At 33.1% G+C, this 17,740-nt stretch overlaps 1 protein-coding gene across 4 annotated transcripts in view; it reads right to left on the minus strand.

The window, feature by feature from the left end:
• Positions 1 to 17,740, minus strand: part of Nrx-1 (Neurexin 1) — a 32,408-nt gene that overhangs the window by 10,669 nt on the left and 3,999 nt on the right. For 2 of the 4 annotated variants that reach the window (XM_036361346.2, XM_036361349.2), the window contains exons 4-18: positions 16,795 to 16,939; positions 16,329 to 16,382; positions 16,123 to 16,261; positions 15,905 to 16,054; positions 15,642 to 15,829; positions 15,413 to 15,571; positions 15,197 to 15,349; positions 14,957 to 15,073; positions 13,409 to 13,793; positions 11,357 to 11,727; positions 11,155 to 11,275; positions 4,273 to 4,420; positions 3,434 to 4,191; positions 3,003 to 3,353; positions 2,702 to 2,937 (exon numbers count right to left, since the gene is read on the minus strand). In XM_036361346.2, the coding sequence (XP_036217239.2) occupies positions 2,702 to 2,937; positions 3,003 to 3,353; positions 3,434 to 4,191; positions 4,273 to 4,420; positions 11,155 to 11,275; positions 11,357 to 11,727; positions 13,409 to 13,793; positions 14,957 to 15,073; positions 15,197 to 15,349; positions 15,413 to 15,571; positions 15,642 to 15,829; positions 15,905 to 16,054; positions 16,123 to 16,261; positions 16,329 to 16,382; positions 16,795 to 16,939 (3,475 nt within the window). The remainder of the gene's footprint in view (positions 1 to 2,701; positions 2,938 to 3,002; positions 3,354 to 3,433; positions 4,192 to 4,272; positions 4,421 to 11,154; positions 11,276 to 11,356; positions 11,728 to 13,408; positions 13,794 to 14,956; positions 15,074 to 15,196; positions 15,350 to 15,412; positions 15,572 to 15,641; positions 15,830 to 15,904; positions 16,055 to 16,122; positions 16,262 to 16,328; positions 16,383 to 16,794; positions 16,940 to 17,740) is intronic. The other 2 variants (XM_036361347.2, XM_036361348.2) reach the window with 2 other exon arrangements.

Raw genomic sequence — 17,740 nt, forward strand, 5'->3', positions numbered from 1 at the left:
AAAACAAGCAATGCAATTTGATATGAAGTAAAGGAATATGTTAGAATATGTTATGTAGAATTTCGGGTATGATTATTACGAGTATCATGCACAATATACTGTTATGTATACATATGTAGACATTTGTGTGTAAACCATGAAGAGGTGTAAAGAATTTAGAAATGTGCTCAAATTGATTAGTGCATAATATAATCAGTGAATAAAAAGTGGGTGGCTCAAATATAAATTACATGGAATTGTGCTTTAGAGCAAAATATTATACCTATGTTAAGTAATTAAATAAAATAACATAAATAAAAAAACCTTGCCTATAGCAATTTAAACTAAGCAATAGATAGGTCATTTTTATCGTCATACTTTATATGTATACCGTCAAAGTCTACTTCTTGATCTTTACAGTTTGAATATTTTTAGTTAGTATGGCATCGATTAAAATAAAATTCTTGAAAAATGGAAAACTTTTTTATCTTACAAGCTATATTCACAAAATTTGTCATGGACCATCATTCAATCTACCATACGAACAGATTCTTTGCTGTCATTAAAATTGTACGATCAAAATCAAAAGTTTGTATGGAAAAGTTCTTTATTTAATAAGATATCTTCTTCAAATTTGGCATGAAATATTAACCAAGGCAACGCTACAATTTTCGAAAAAATTTTTCAGATCGGACCGCCATAGCATAAGCTGATAACTGATCGTTTAAAATCAAGACAAAGATCTTCATAAAAAATATGTTTTCCTTATTATTCGACCTTGATTTGAAAGCTTTTTACCATATATCAAACAACGTGGCTAGAAATAACTAGAATAGAACTAGTATACACATAGTTTCTATAAGAAATGCACCTGTGAGAGGTATTGTAGCATTAACAATAAAAGCATAACTAAGTGATATATAAAAAATATTTTAACACTTATTTTATATCAGTCCAAGTCAAGTATATCATATATTTTAAGCGGAATTCCTTATATACCCATATATAAGTATGTTTATGATGAGAATACAAAAGTGATTTTAATTAGCTAAGAGAAACACGAATTTTGATCGGCAAGTCAGTCGTTGATTCGTTAAGTAGCAAATACGTATTCATTTAATGTAATTCTAAAAAAACCAGTAGAGTTAAATGACGAAAGACAAAATAAAACATCTTAAAAACACATATATGTATATATAAATGAGAGTTTAACGTGTAAAATTTTCTTCTTGTTGTTAGTGCAGTAAAAGTAGCAAATCATCAAATAAGCATATTGAATACCAACCTACGCTCACGCATGCCACAGTAATAGTAATATCTATGTATAAATATTTGTATACATTACGGTGTCCACTATTTCCCATGTAGATTTTTTTATCTGCAGATGCACCCTGAAGCTTTAGGTTTTGTCCTAAAAAACATTATCTAATGTAAACTAGCTCTTTATTTTCAATTTAAACAGTGCCCAAATCATTTTTCTTTTCCCATGAATATAACATGGGATTTTTTGAAATTTCGCATAAAGCAAGTAAACCCATAAGATCTCATTGATCTTTTCCATAAAGGCATTCCTTTAAAAGTTATACGCGGTTATTTTTATACATCAATTGACCTGAGCCAGTGAATTATAAAATATGTGTTGCTCATACGACATGGTGTACTGTATGAATACGTATGTATAATAAAAAGCTTTTTACGCTGAATAATTTTGTAGGGCCAAAACAGAAACTTCAGCGGAAGTCTACAAAAAAAATCAACTTGAGAAATAACGGACACTCTACATGTACATAAACATTAATTGCAATTTAATTAATCAGGAGCATGGTTGCTATTCTCTTTAAATAAAATAAGATTAGGTTAAAGAATGCGAATGCAATTTTATAAAACTTTACATCGAAACAATCCACAATGTTATTAGTTGGTATGAAAAGTTTACAAATATACAGTAAAGTATATGATAACAATTTATGAGCCATATTTTTGCGTATGTTGATTTCTTTGTAAAAAGTATTAATATTATTGTTTAAATTTACTATTTCTTTACTTAACATTTCAACGTAGAAAAGTAAAATATATTGTATACCGTTTTGTTTTAGGTATGAATGAAAGTTATTTTAAATCTTAAAATCATATTAATCATCCCAGTGGTATTTTATTAGATTGTTTTTAACTTGTTCATATTGTGAAAACTTAGTCTGTCATTTTAGATATGTATTTGTACTCGTATCTTTTACTATATGGTGTGGTACAATATGTACAAACCATCGAACCCACTTTTATTGTGAATGCTATATAAATCCCTAAAATATTAGTCCTTATTCAGAAAATCTGCTAATAGTATATTAAATATGTGATTCCAATCATAAAAATCATCAGAATATAAACAGGGTCGTCCACTTTCGCGATTTGAAAATCTTAGAAGCAAAAAATTATTAATGTATACGAATATTCGTAGTTATTTGTGTAGTGTTGTTTTCAGTTATAATTTTGGTTTAATGTTCATGAACATTTTCATATAATTGTGCATGTGTCAATGTGTGTGCGTTAGCGAATGTGAAATGTTGTTCACTCAATGGCTCATAAATTATTTATGCATAAGACCAAAGAGAAAGATCGATTGATTGATATATATATTTTTTTTGGTTGCAAGACTTATTTACGATGAGAATACTTGAGATTTGAAGAGTTTGCAAGTTTGATTGTTTAAAATAAATTCCCTAACCTGCTGCATTCTTTGCAGATCATTTCTATCTAATACTCCAGTTACCAATTGAACATCTCCTCGTATGGTTATATGTGGGTCACGTTCAACAGCCAAATCCAGTATGCGTAACTTATTCACCGACAAACCGGCAATAACACCAGCAAATGGACGTTCAATTCGTGTTCTACCGCCACGGCTAAATTTTCCGCCCACTTGAATACTAGACATGGTATTAAACACGGTCGATTGATGCCCTGATAGAAAATATATAAAGAAATAAAGAACCAAATAAATGTTTTTCATCTTCATCCTGGTTTACCTTGTGGTGTTAGTGTTTGCACATTATAGTCATCGAGCTGGAGTGTAGCGTTGCCACCTTTACGGCTAAAACGCACCACATGGTAGGTGTTATCGTTCACTTTAGTGCCAATTTCACCTAAGGGCAAATCACGCGTGCCAATATTATACACCATAAATATATTGCCTTCGACTATTTCGAGTTCCATATAGTCCTGTGTGGTCGCACTCTCCACACGTAATATCACCGCGTCAGATTTGGTTGTGATGAAACCCAAAGCGATATTGTCTTCTTCGGTATCTGCTTGCATATTTTCGGGAAAAGCATATTGAATGATGCCCTTGTTGTTGCCGAACTCATACGCGATTGATTCTGAAATAAAAGTAGAAATAGAAATAATAAGATTTGGTAACTTTAATTTCAATTGAATTTGATGAAACGTTTTTATTCACCATCGTAACACGTCGGGCCGGTATACGAAGTCATATCGCATTCACACACGTAGGCATTCCATTGTTGCACGCAAACGCCACGATTGGCGCATGCATTCTGACTGCACTTGGTCGGACCTTCACAACCGGACACCACCAGCGAGCTGGGCACAACCGCATCGCTGGTTAGTGTCGGCGATGTATCGCCCAAATCCAAAGAAGCAAGACATCCCTCAAAACCAGAACGCGATGAAATTGATGCCGGCAATTTCGCGTACATGTCCTTGAACACGCCGCCAATATATAGTATGCCCGACAGCTCCAAGTGCATGCTATTACCAGTCAGTGTAACAATCTCAAATGAATCATCAACGGTGAGTGTGTGCGTTTTGGGTCCCGGTCGACGTATGCTCACTTGATGCCAGCGATTGTCATTCATGTGTATGCGTGACTTGTCACGCATTGTTATCGGCCCATCACCAATGTCAAAGGTATAGTGTATATGACCGTTAACCAACTCCAAAGCAATAAAATCATTACGTCGCCCACCATTATAAAGTAACAAACCATTGGGTTCGACGGTTTTGAAGCGGAAATCCACCGAAACGCTTGAGTACGCCTTCAGCATTGGTAAACCTACATAAGAGTGCTTCGAACGGAAGGTGGCAGCATGATAGGGATTACCGGGTGGTGAGTTTACAAAACGCGCTGTCAACTTGAAGGTAGCGCTTGGCAGTGCCGATAACTCGGGACCCAAATTCTTAACAATATCAATGTATCTGAAATAATGATACCAATATATTATTATTGTATAATATGCATATATTTGGATCTCTCAATATAACTGAAATCGAACAAACCTTTGTCCATTGAAAATGAACCCCTGTAGTTGGCCAATGAAATTCGGCATTGTCGACGTCATTTGGATTTCCTCCTCGGCATGAAACATTCCACCTAAGTGGATGGAACGTATCTCGATAGTGCTGTGGCGACCGAGTATAGTCTCCGCTGTCGGAATATACATATGTACGCTAGATAAAATACTAAATCACTCATGCAACACACACCTAATTCAACTACGGCATAATTACGATTATTCGTTAGTCAATTAATTATACTAATACATATGTACGAGTAAATAATATATGGCAATTACAACATACAGTACATACATTCGTATGTGTATTGCAAATACATACTTTGGAAGTGGACGTACTAAGTCCGCTCCTCAAAATACAACATTTTTACAATATCTTTAAATTACAAGAAGCTTGTCTAAATGTATGGTATGTAAGTATAATAGTATATATGTATATGTATATTGTATTACTAAGTATTGTTGCTTTAACAAATATTTCACGTAGTGAAAGGTATGAAAGTAAGTTGCATATTAGATGATAGACTCATAAGTAAATATGTTTAAGAGTATATAGCTGTAGACATATATAGTATGTACGTATATACCATATAGAGGTGTAATAGCCATTATTATGACATTATATAATTTTACGTACATATGTATATATTAATATGTAAATATATTTATTATTTAAAGAAGTTTCAAGCAATTCTGGTGAGTCGTTGAGTTCTTGTTCAGGTATATACGTATATAGTTTTGCAGTTTGAATTACTAAATTTGTGCAGTTTACAATTGTTGGGAAAGCAAATAAAAAAAGATAGTGTCTAAACAAGAGAAAGAACAGAAGTACGCATATTCATCAAAATCACTTGACGCTTAACAAATACATAGTAATTCTCTACATACTATAATTTACTTAACATGAAACTTCTTGTAAATGCACTTTTATTGGAAAAATATATATTTTTCTTCCTCTGAAAATCAATCCACTCCGAGTGTAGGTCTAGGGTCAAGTACCATATTTGTCAGAACCTATACTATATATGGGATGCGTATATTTCACACTCATTTATTGATATTTACCATATAAATTTCAGAATAAACAGGTAGCCTTTCCATCTGATCAAATATGACTTGGACTGGTTTATTTAAACTGGTACATTTGGTAAAAACGAATTTTTCTAGATTTTTGAAACCTTTTTTTGTTCGCGTGCATTTTAATCTGCATATGTCAAGAAGTGTGTTTTTGGCAGCTGTTTGCTTACGACGCAAAAAGTTTGTCTGCCTATTTCTACTATGGAAAAAAATTTCGAAACGAGCTTGCTTGAAATTTTGTGTATCCAATGACATCACGCCTACGGAATCGTTGACAATTTTGTAGAAGTGTTTTTTGGTGTGTGCCAACCTCTATTTATGACGATAACTTTGAAAGTTGGTTAAAGAAACAGTGCCTGAAATTCGCCGTGTTAGTATCAGAGAGAAAGCAGAACATCTCAACATCCCTTATGGATAGACTCAGCACATTTAGGTTAATGTTTTGGGTATAAAGCTTGTAAAAGCTAGAGGTACACCGAAAGACCTGAATCTTTTGCAAAAACGACATCGAGTAGACGTCGCAAAAGACATGATTGACAAGGTAGCTGAGGACCCAATGCATCATTACGGGTAATAAAAAGTGGGTTTATGAATATGTCGTTAAAACTGTCCAATAATCTAACAAATAGCGCTCCAAAAGTTAGCCGAAATCGAAAAAACCAAAAATCGATGGAGACACTGAAGGTTATACCAGTAAGGACTTATAACAAGTTTATCGAAAATTGGATTAATCGTTGGCATGATTATATTGGCAGGGAAGCCTATTTTGAAATCGTTATTAATGATTTGTATTAAAATATGTGAAAATGTATTTTTTTTTTGTCCGTCCGGGTCAAATTTTTAATTCAGATGATATAGTTTCGTCAGAATAACGGATTATGTCTTAACCGTTATGTACGGTGTAAAGTCAAAAGACATGTATTCTGTTATCTTTACTGATGCTTAAGTTAATTATTGTAAATGAAATTTAAGACTTCGATATATTGGATTCTAGTGTTGTTGTGAGGCATTGTGGCATCACAGGACTTAGTATTGTATATCAAGTTTCATTCCAATTGGCCAAATAGTTTTTGAAATATAGAATTTAGATTAATATTAGTAGTAGTAGCTTTAAATATAAACGTTTGATGCGTGGTGGGCTTGGTTATTGCCTGATTTAAATCACTGGATATATACTAGTTATTGAAAATACTACTACTACGCAATTTTCCACCTTACGTCATGTGATTTTGTAGCGAAAGTTTTCAAATTATTTGAAGTTAAAAAAAAATTAGTAATTAAATCGAAGAAAAAAAAGAAATAGCTTGAATAAAATTTAAGAAAACTACTTATGTATACATACATATGTATATATCTGTATTGTGATTAACATAAAGAGTGCGCCAAGTTGGGAACGTACAATAATACTTTTGTATTTCAGCATTTAAGCCTAAAAGTGCAATGAAAACGAATAAAAATAACGTAATCGTTTAATAAATCTAACCTAACCTCTCATAAATCTTTGTAATAAAACGCAAACATACAAAACTCAGCTATGTTTTCCAGTATTTCACATTAACTTTCATTTCTAGAAATACAAAATATATGTTTCCATCTTTAACTCTAAAAAAACAATTTAATTAAAAATAATCCGTAGTAGGATACTAATAAATAAAATAAGAGAAAATAAAAGTATGTGCAGAATGTAAGATTATAGTTGTTACGTCATAAATTTGTTTGCCATTTGACATTTCTATCTATGACAACTTCATATGTAAGGTGGAACAACCAAAGCGATTTCTCGAAATGATTTGAGAAATGGGTGAATTTAATGGCAATCATTTAATGAACTCATGAGCTGGCACGGAAAGAAACAGCTAATTCATATATGTATGTACACATATGTGTCCGTATATGGAGTGAGTGTGTAATTTTCGTTATATACTTGTATTGGGTATTTAGAAGACGTTGCCGTTGCACTTTAATGCTTAATGCTTTGCGAACTATCAAAAATACATATATATTTTCATTACCAATTAAAGTGCAGTTCTGGATACTGAGAAACTTTTAGAAATATATTTTATAATATAAAATAGTAAAGTCAGAATATCCGTTATGTTCTGTAAAGATTATTATTTGTACTCAGCGTTTCAATACAGATTAATAGACAACTATATTCTTTTGTGAATACTCTTCTTTAAATTAATTATGATGAGGATGTTTGAAGATGTTTAGTGATTTAGACATCGGTGATGCTGATTACGACGTGCATAATGCTCTTAAATTTGAGACAGCAGGCAGCAATTTTTCGGCTTGCAATTGTGGTGAAACACTCATGCAAATTAAAAGTTATAATTTATGACAAATAAAAATAATAAATTACAAATATACATACATACATAAATAAATATTTTTCTATGTAGTAGTTATGAAACATGCGAAATATGCGTGTTGCCTTTAGAGCGACAAATTGGCGCCATGCATGCACACACGCGCACACATAACTAGGTGCAGCTTCAGCTAGGGTGGCGGTGTTGTAGAGCTAGATTTGGCTCGTGTGTACGATAGTTGCGTGGTAACAGTGCGACGGGGTTACGAAATTGGCAAACTATTTAGTATATAAGTACATATTTATGTAGTAAGTATGCAGAAGTCCGCTACACGCGATTCGGACATTTTTGGTGCTTGTGCGACAATATATGTATAAATAATTAAAATTTCGTAGGTGAAGACAAACACACGTACATTATTGTGTATTGCAAATGCATCGCTACGATTTGTGAGATTAGTTTTAGGTTATGCTTTTTTTTTTTTTTCTGCAATTAACACAAACTAAGTTAGTATATCGCAGTACACGAATATAGAATTAGAATTATAATAAAACACTAGAAAAATATTAGTAATTGGTGCAGATTACAGCCCCGGCGCTTTACAAACATTTTTTTGCCGCAATTGTTAGTGCCGTCCCTTAAGCAGCAGCAACAACAACAGTGGCAACAAAAAAATGCGCACCTGTTCTTGCGTGTCGATTTTTTAATTTCTTTAATTCCTGCTCTAAGCAAAAAAAAATATTTTAACAATTTCTCAATTTTGAAAAAACTTTATCGAACTGAAAATATTTTTAATTAATAATATATCATATATAAAATACTATACAAACCTATACAAATTATTTTTTCATTTTAACCTTTCTTGTAGCTTGCCTTGCAATATCGTGATAGTATTCTGCAGAGAAATTTACTAAATTTCGCACTGCAAAAATATTATATACACGAAGTTACGGAAAACAGGAAAATGTTACGGTTACCTTTCAAAATGTTCGCGCTATGAGAAATAGGTATGTATGTATGTATAGTTAAATACTTATTTAACATCGATACAATTATATTTTATGTAATTATGTACATTAAAAATGACCAAAGTGAAATTTTGCATTGTAATCCATTAAAAAAATTATGTGTCTAATTTAATCAAATATTTTTCCACTGCAAGCAACCAATTTTTTGCTGATATTCGCAGACATTTTACATAAATACTTTCCTATGATGAGGTTTTAATTTTCTCAGTTTTCTCAAAGCATGCACTTTAAGTACTGTATACATTTTTACTAAAGTATCATTTAGTAAATTCTAACTTTTCTTGCTGAAATTTAATCTATTTTTCGCTCCAGGGAGAGGTTAAGTAAAAATCAAAAAAAAAATTTCATTTTCTCATAAAACAAGGCAATTTGGTTTTGAGGCAAATAAAAACACGACATCAAGATCTTAAAAAGTTTCAAATTTACAAGAACAGAGGTTGAAACTTATTCGTTCACAGGGCACCAAAGTATGTATTTTTATAGAAATATATAATAATTTTTTGTAAATTTATGAAAATCTGTTTAGAGGTTATTTGCAGACTAAACACCGAAATTACACAACGTTAAATATTTATGCGTCTCTCTGTTTCTTCTTCTCTCAGCATCTGCATCAGATTTTGGTCAAATCTATATATAATCTATATTTCGTCAAAAAACATCTGCTCAAAAGTTCACAGATCTCCGCAAAGACATTCGCTTCGTCTTGTAATATAATTATCAACCGTTTTCCACCCATCACGTCCACACTCGCTATGAGCGTTGCTTCAGTAAAATTGAATACTAGAGATGTATATCTATAAATGTAGAGATGTAGATATCACAATGTAGATACGGAACTCTTTTTCTTCTATAGCTATTTGATTATGCGAGTTTATATCAGTTGGTTGTTCGATTCAGGCAGTTACTATCGAGGAAGCAACTACAATTTGACATGAAGTTCCATTAGAGTTATAAACATTAATTTTCTGTGAATTATTCTATATTATTCTATAACCGATACTAAAAAATTGGTTATGCAATCGCAATACGATATCTTATTTCACTTCCAAGTTCTTTGACACTACAGCCTTTCAGAATCTCCAACATATCCGTTAAGGAACGTATGAGTTTATTCATATCTCAAAGAGTGTTAAGTATTCATAAAATAAGTCAATATTTTGTTAAAGTTTTAGAAAAACCTTCTGGTGCCCTATGATCGTTTATAAAACGAAACGAATTTAGGTACAAGTAACGTTTAAGGTACAGTAAGTAAATATAAAATTGTAACAAACGAATTTCATAAAGCAGAATGAATTTATAAGATGTATGTATGTATGTATAAGTGATTTTATGTATTAATGTGAGATGTCATATTTATAAATACTATTTTCAAGGTTCGCTGGTGAAGTGATGATTATATATTATTTTACAGGATAAAAAAAACGTCGAGATAAAGGAATACGTAATATGAAAATATACAAACAATGATACATACAATATACCAATACTATTCAAATATGATAAATGATTTGGCGAAATGAACTGTAAATTATATATTTAATCGATCAAAAAAATATTTATTTCAAACATTTAAATAAAAATTACAACATATTTTTATCAAAATAAGTATATTTAATATTTTTTTGTTTGTTTTTTTCAGCCTTTGGCGTTTAAAGTATGGCAACCTAGATTTACCTAATTTAGGGTTTTTCTGCTCCACTCGACACAGAGAAATAGGGATTAACTCCACTTATGATTATATGGAAGATGACAAAATTACGACGTGTAAAATTCTAACTATTTTTGTCTACCAATATGTGAACTTGACATTTAGTTGAATTTTTTTTGTTTTTTATGTATCACGCACTTGACAGGTGTTGTTGTTGATTAAGTGATGGTGGTGATCTAGTGATTGGTGATTGCAAAGTAGGTAAGTATTGGCTAACATTTTCTTGAACATAAAGTACAAGTATGTTTACGTTTGTTTTGCGAGTATTTACAATTAAAAACAAAATCATATTCAAATAAAATACCGAGTACGCCTGACAGAGACGAGGCCACTGCACTGAAACTCATACACATACATACGATTACATATGATATATGTTATATATATACATATATCTGCGAAATCACGGATAGTTGTGTTCCTTCTTTTGTGACCCATTGACGCACTCGATGAACAAAAAACAAAATTGTTTGGTAATACAAAAGTAATAAACAAATCACAATGAAAATCATAACAAAAAGCAACCAAAATAAAATCATACAAATTTACAATTGTTGTTCTTGCAAAAAAGTTCGGTTGTTTGTCCCTACTCCTATTATTGCTTGACTTACTTATTAACTATTTTCAATATTTCTTTTTATATCTATTTAATTCTTATTTTTTTTTTTAGTTTTTGGTAGAATGAAAAAAAACGACACGGCACGACACGTAGTAGGGCAAATAGAAGTGCTGGTGATACATACATAACATACCCCTGACAGGGGGAACCCCGTCAACTTGTAGCCGTAGATTGGAGGCACGTCGCGAGAAGCGTATTGTGTGCCAGTTATTGTCATTCAACACCGATTGACCGGCAAGTAAATTCTATAGAATCACAAAGATTTAAAAGTTAACATGGCACAGTATTCGTTAAAATGCAATAAGTGAAGAAATTCTCATAATTACCTTCTCTCGATCACTTAATCGGACGCTGGCACGCACACGTCCCGCCACCAATGCGATCTCCAAACGATCTGGTGAATTCGACTCGGCACTTGTTAGTAGTATCAAGCCGGTGGGTCGCGATGTCTTGAAACGTATTATAAGCTCTTCAGTTTGGGTTTTGGTGCCTTGACCGTTGCCCAGCCATACGGTCATATGTTGGCTGCCGTTGAACGCCAATGTGGCCAACTCTCGTCCGCACGTCGGTCCGGCGTATAGTGTAGCAGTGCAGTCGCAAATAGGTCGATTCCAGCCCTCTATGCAGGTGCCGCCATTCAAGCAAGGATTGCCGGAACAAACGTTGGCCTGTACGTGGCAGGATGGCTTCACCGATGCTGCAGTTTCAACAATTTAGTTATATACATATTTTTAATAGATTTTTTAAAATGATGTTAATTTTTGAGCAGGGTATTCATAAAACTTACTTAAATAAATAATATCAGGGATCTTAATTTGATCTTACTAATTCCAAATGGTACTCCAAAAAATATCTATAAATTATCAATAATGGTTTAAGAATAGAGCACTAAGTATTTCGCATATATAATTTTTGTTAGGTTAGCATCGCTTTTAAGAAAATGATTTTGTAAAGAAATGAATACGGTTCATGTGGACCAGTATTTGAGTTGCAGGGGTACCGAGTTATCTCAAACATTATAAAAAGTTAGTAGAGAAGAATATGTAAAATCTTTGGGGTCCAACCAAGTTTACCGAAACTAAAAATATTTAATCAGAATGCTTCGAAAATCGTCTAATAATTAACCAGTGAAAAAAGTGAAGTGAAAAAGAGGAAAATTCGATACAAAATCCTCAATACTCCCTGATATATGAATTGGATAAAATTCTTTCAACTATTGAAAGCGCTGTGATTTGTTGAACAAAGTTCATATTTCTTTGTGTTTATCTGCATAAATTAAGGGTGAACATACCTATGTTCTTGTTTTTATAACGATTTTATTAGCTTCACCTAGATGTTTGTAACTTTTTTTGTGCAAGCAATAACTTCAGTATAAACTGAGATATCTTGCTGAGCTTGCTACATATCTTACTTGGTACCTAAGAGAGGTCGTTATTGCAGATGGGCGTAATCAGACCACTGCCACGCCCAAAAAATCTATAAAGTGCCAGAACTAAGCATTTTGCCGACAGGAAGTCTTCTTAGCACTTTTTCATACGCTATGGAAATGAGTAAAATCAAATAATAACCCACGCCCACTTCCCATATAACGGTTATGTTGAAAACTACTAAAAGTGCGACAACTCACTAAATAAATGCGCTATAAGCATTAAATTTCACAAACTAGATGTTAGAGAAGACCTTTATAGGAGGATGCCCCTAAAACTATGCAGCTAAAAGCATCAACTATCCATGCTGTCATTTGGATAAAAAATATACTCAAACGCGTCCTTAAAAAAGTGAAAACACCACATGTGGCTAAATAATAAGTATGGTTTAAAATACTAAAAAACATGATTTTAAAGCACATTAAACAAAAAAATTTAAAATAAATATAGTTTAAAATACTAAAAAACATGATTTTGAAACACTTCAAACTAAAAAGTGAAATATAATTCCTTTTGTAAAGTGACAGAACCCGAGCATACCCCACCTTTCTCATAATAATACAAGTATTTTTCGGTCAATATTTCTGTCACTTTATGAAAGAAATAATTTTTACTTTTCGGTCTGAAAGCGTGTTGTTTAGTTTTTTAAATCATATTTATTCATTGTCATAACCACTTTCTTGATTCAAAGTTATTTTGTTGCATTTGACACAATTTTTTTTTTACTATATGCAAATATGAATAATAATCGCAGTATTTAATTATTTTAAAGCTTTTTGCTTTTTTAAACCATGACACCAAAAAATTGTTGTTATCAACTACCATTTGAATAAATAAATGTGTCCGATTTATTTTTAATGGACAAATCATTTCATACTTTCACGTACTCTTTAAATCATTTACATCTAATATGTACTACATATATATACCTCTGTATAAGTATGCATATACCTGAGTCCTGCAAGCGTGCGAATGCTGCAATATCGATCGCCTTGCCGCTTAACACCAAGTCACGCAAGCAACCGACAAAACCTTGTCGTAACGTTGCTGTCCAGATAGCCGGTGGCCATGCGATATTATTATACGCTGGACCCGTACCACCGACATACATATGCCCATCTAGTTCCAGTATGGTGCCATCGCCCGGTGTACGGAACTCATTCCAAACGCCGTCGACGCTTACCTTTGCATCGCGTCCGTTGCGCCGCAATATCAAATCATGCCAATCACCATCGTCAACTCGACGTCGTGAGGCACGCACCTTCGCCGCACCCGAACCCAAGTCCAAGTGTATGTAAATGTGCCCATTCAATAGCTCAATGGCAAATAGTACGGCCTGGAAAATATAACAATTTAATTATGCTTTTTAATTGTGTCGGTAAACAAGCATTAGTGATTTAAAGTGAGTTAAAGAACAAAAGTAATTGATTTACTAGTGTGGCGTATGCCTATCCATGAGGGTGAGCCTAAATTCATCTCTACTCGTCGCTTTCATGCAGCAAGAAGTTTCTATGTCTAAAGTTGGTCGTAAACTCAGAGTTTATCATACAAGAAAAATTCCCTTAACCCACTTTAAACATTACAGTTTGATGTTTATGAAGGTTTAACCCTCTTAAAATTATGTAACAAACATTAGCAGGTTGAGCACAGTTTACTTTTTTGACATGCGCCGTATATTTTAACAAATATAAAATTAAACTAAAATAATTTATATAGTAAAGTATCATAGTGTGTTCTGTTCTGATATGAATCGTATTCGCAAGGTCTGGGCTATAAGGCGGATGAGGCAGAACTTCCTAGCCTCTGTTTTCCAAATAGTTCTTAACAGTTCTTGCAACATGCGGGCGAGCGTTGTCATCAAAATACATCAAACCTTTCTAACCCCACCAAATACAGAGCATTGCATTGTTGTCATAGATATTCGGCTTTACCGTTCATTTGACTTTTTGGTCTGGTTTCACATATGATTTTTTTGTGTTTAGGGTTGTAGTAATGCGTCCATTTTTCGGCGCCTGTCACAATCCGATGCGAAACCGACTTCTTTTTGTAGCGTTCTTTTGCCAGACACAAAGTTCAACATAATTTACTAAAAATTATATTTTTTACGCTCTAAATAAATGAATATACAGAAAAAGATGCACAAGGACAATAGCTTTCCAAACGCATGTTCGGAATATTAGAACAATGGAGTATTTATTAGGTTCCATCCCTTGGCAAACCGCATAACTTTAGATGCATATGTTATTGTATATACAATAGATATAACGGACAAATATCACAACATAATGCAAAATTATCGAATATTAACGAACGAATAAAGTGAGGAGATATATTCGACATTCATAAGTCCACAATGCTTCCATTTATAAGACTGATACGCGCATTACAGTATTACCCTAAATAAATGTAGTATTTTAAGCTTGAACATTAGAGCGATAGTTCAGATTTTTTCTTTTCTCACAGTATTACCCCATAGATATGTATTGTAAATAAACTTACATTCTTCGAGCGTGGTTGTTTGGAGCCAGTGGCCAAAACAATCAATCCATTAGGTTCCTTGGTACGAAATTTAAATGATATAGAGCTTTGTTTGCCAGTCTCCCATGGTGGTAAAACCTACGAAAACGGTAGTTTACATGAAGGAAAATCAAGTGTTTGACATATTTGTATTTATGAAATAATACTAAGATAAAATACAAGTAACCTATATTTGTCTATATTTATAAAATGAGCTCATACCAAATGCGATTCCCTTGTAGTAAATGTAACTGGGTCCTGTGGATCTCCAATTGGACATTGATATTCGACGTTACCTGCAACTTGAATCAGTTTCGAACCACTTTTAGCCAAATCGATGAGGTTTAATAATAATGTATCAGCAGAGAACTCAACCTTGTGGAATTAGGTTAACTTAGTATTTATTGAAAATGTAATAATAATATGTAGGGTACTAACCTTACGAAGACAACCTACAAAATTATTATGCACTCGTGCACCAAGCAGAGCACGTGGATTGACGGCGCCACCAACATAAACACGAGACGAAGAGAGCATGGTAAATTTGCCAGCAATATGCGAGTGATCGGTGTAAACATCATCGACAACGGTCACAAGCTAGATTGTAAAAAGTTTCGAAGTTTATAACTAATTTTTTATTTATGAATTTAACCGCAGATTGACTTACTCTGCAGAAGCTTGTTATAGAAGATATTTCTTGAATTCGTCGATGTACTGTTACTTTGTGCCATTGATGATCATCAAAGCGTACCTTGGATGGTTTGATATGCATTTCCTGTTTACCGTTAGCTAAACCCATTGTAAGTGAAACGCCGCCATCACGTAGCGCCAAATTCAGGTAATCAGTACCGTGCCCTGATTATAATATATAAGATAAACAAAATTAGCAAAAGCATTTATACCTACTTCTTTATTACAGTAGATACAAACCTGTATAGAATAATAAACCATTTGGTTGACGAGTGCGAAAGTATAGCGTAATGGCATCTTGAGCACTTACAATCGGTTCGGCACTAGTTTGACCAAGATCATACGACAGGAACTGTTGACCGCGAAATGTGGCTTCTGATGGCGCTTTTTCTGCAGCGAAATAGAATATGAGATTTATTTTCGGATTTCTGTCTTTCGATAATTCTTAGTAAAACCACCTTTTTCACAATATTGTCCATCATATTCGAGATTTCGGCACTCACATATTGGACCCGAATCGGTTGAGATACAAATACCGCCATGTTGACAAGGATCACTTCGTTCGCAAGCATCTGTGGTATTACCGCCGCGTACACCCTAAAGAACAGAAAAATTCGGATAAAAATTGTAGAATATATATACTCATATTTTCTTAACTACGTACCCTGGGTACCTTCTCCTTTGGCATTTCACCGTTATCACATGGGCCGTCACCACACTGTCGATTAGAAAAAAGCAAAAGCTTGGGTAAATCGTTTTGGTATAACAATGAAGTATATCTGAAAAGTGTCCGTTGAAGCCAAAGACGTTAGATGTCTAATTACGACAAAACTCATTTTTTTCTATTTAGTGTTAAATTTCTTTCGATTTTAGTTTCTTTGAAGCAGAAAAAACCTCCATTAAACTTAATTGTGGGAAGTATGGAAATTAAGTCGACTTAAGCCAAGCTGAGTACCTTAAATTTTAGTGAAAAATCCAGACATATCCTTCAGCTCTATTTTATTGTCGACTAGTAGCGAAATATTTACTCAATATATAAATAACTCAAAAGATAACTTTTACCGTAAGTCAACTTAAGTTAACAACTAACAACAGTTAAAACATGTAACTTCATCACAATTCTTAATTACCTTTATATCACGTGGCTGCTTCATTTCCTGACGGCGTGTCGCTCCACCGGGCTGATCGGCGTACACCAAACTGCGAATGGCACCCCGGAATCGCGGCTCGAAGATCACGCTTGGCAAGGCTAATAATGCCAACTTTGTGCTGTACCTACACATCATAAAAAATGTGTTGATATACACAATCACATACGCATTAGAAGATATCCCGCGTAAATTTACACTTAACTAATTAATTTTTGTCTTTTTCGCATTTATGTGTCACTGCGTGCATATGTGTCACTCTCTTACAAGTCGCTCTCATCAAACTTTCAGTGATTAGATTACGAAAATTTTCTTTACAATAAAGCCTTCTCGGAATATTAATGTTAATACCTATTTTCACATTATTTTTGCTATTTTGATTGTACAGCTGCGGATTTTCCGGCAGAGCATAGAGTACACGATAACAAGATCGAAATAATGAGGCGAATTAGATCCGAATAAAATGAATAATATCCCGTTGAGACTCAATAAATGAATACATGAATGAATTGTTTTACCTGAACCAAATAGCTTAAAATATTATATATAGATATTGAATCAGATATCATGATTTTAAAAGTTTTGGAAATCAATAAGAAAACATAAAAAAGGAGATAAAGTTTTTTTAAGATAAAAGTGTGTAATAATCAAAATGTTATTCAGGAAGAGAAGTTGTAATTATATATCTGCTGTTTAGCTTTCTTCATTCAATCATATTATTTAGTAACTCAAGAATAAACGTGTTTCATCAGGACCTATATAGGATAGAATATATGGCAGATGCAAAATGTTCGTCTTCAAAATAGATATCTAGAATATGGTTTGATCATATCAGACAAGCATCGGTCCATATAGGTTTTTAGAGCAAATATATAAATATATTGTCGGTTATGTGCAGTCTAAAGAGAATAAAGTCTTGACTTGAAAC

The sequence above is a fragment of the Bactrocera oleae genome, chromosome 2 (assembly GCF_042242935.1).
Source record: "Bactrocera oleae isolate idBacOlea1 chromosome 2, idBacOlea1, whole genome shotgun sequence".
NCBI lineage: Eukaryota > Metazoa > Arthropoda > Insecta > Diptera > Tephritidae > Bactrocera > Bactrocera oleae.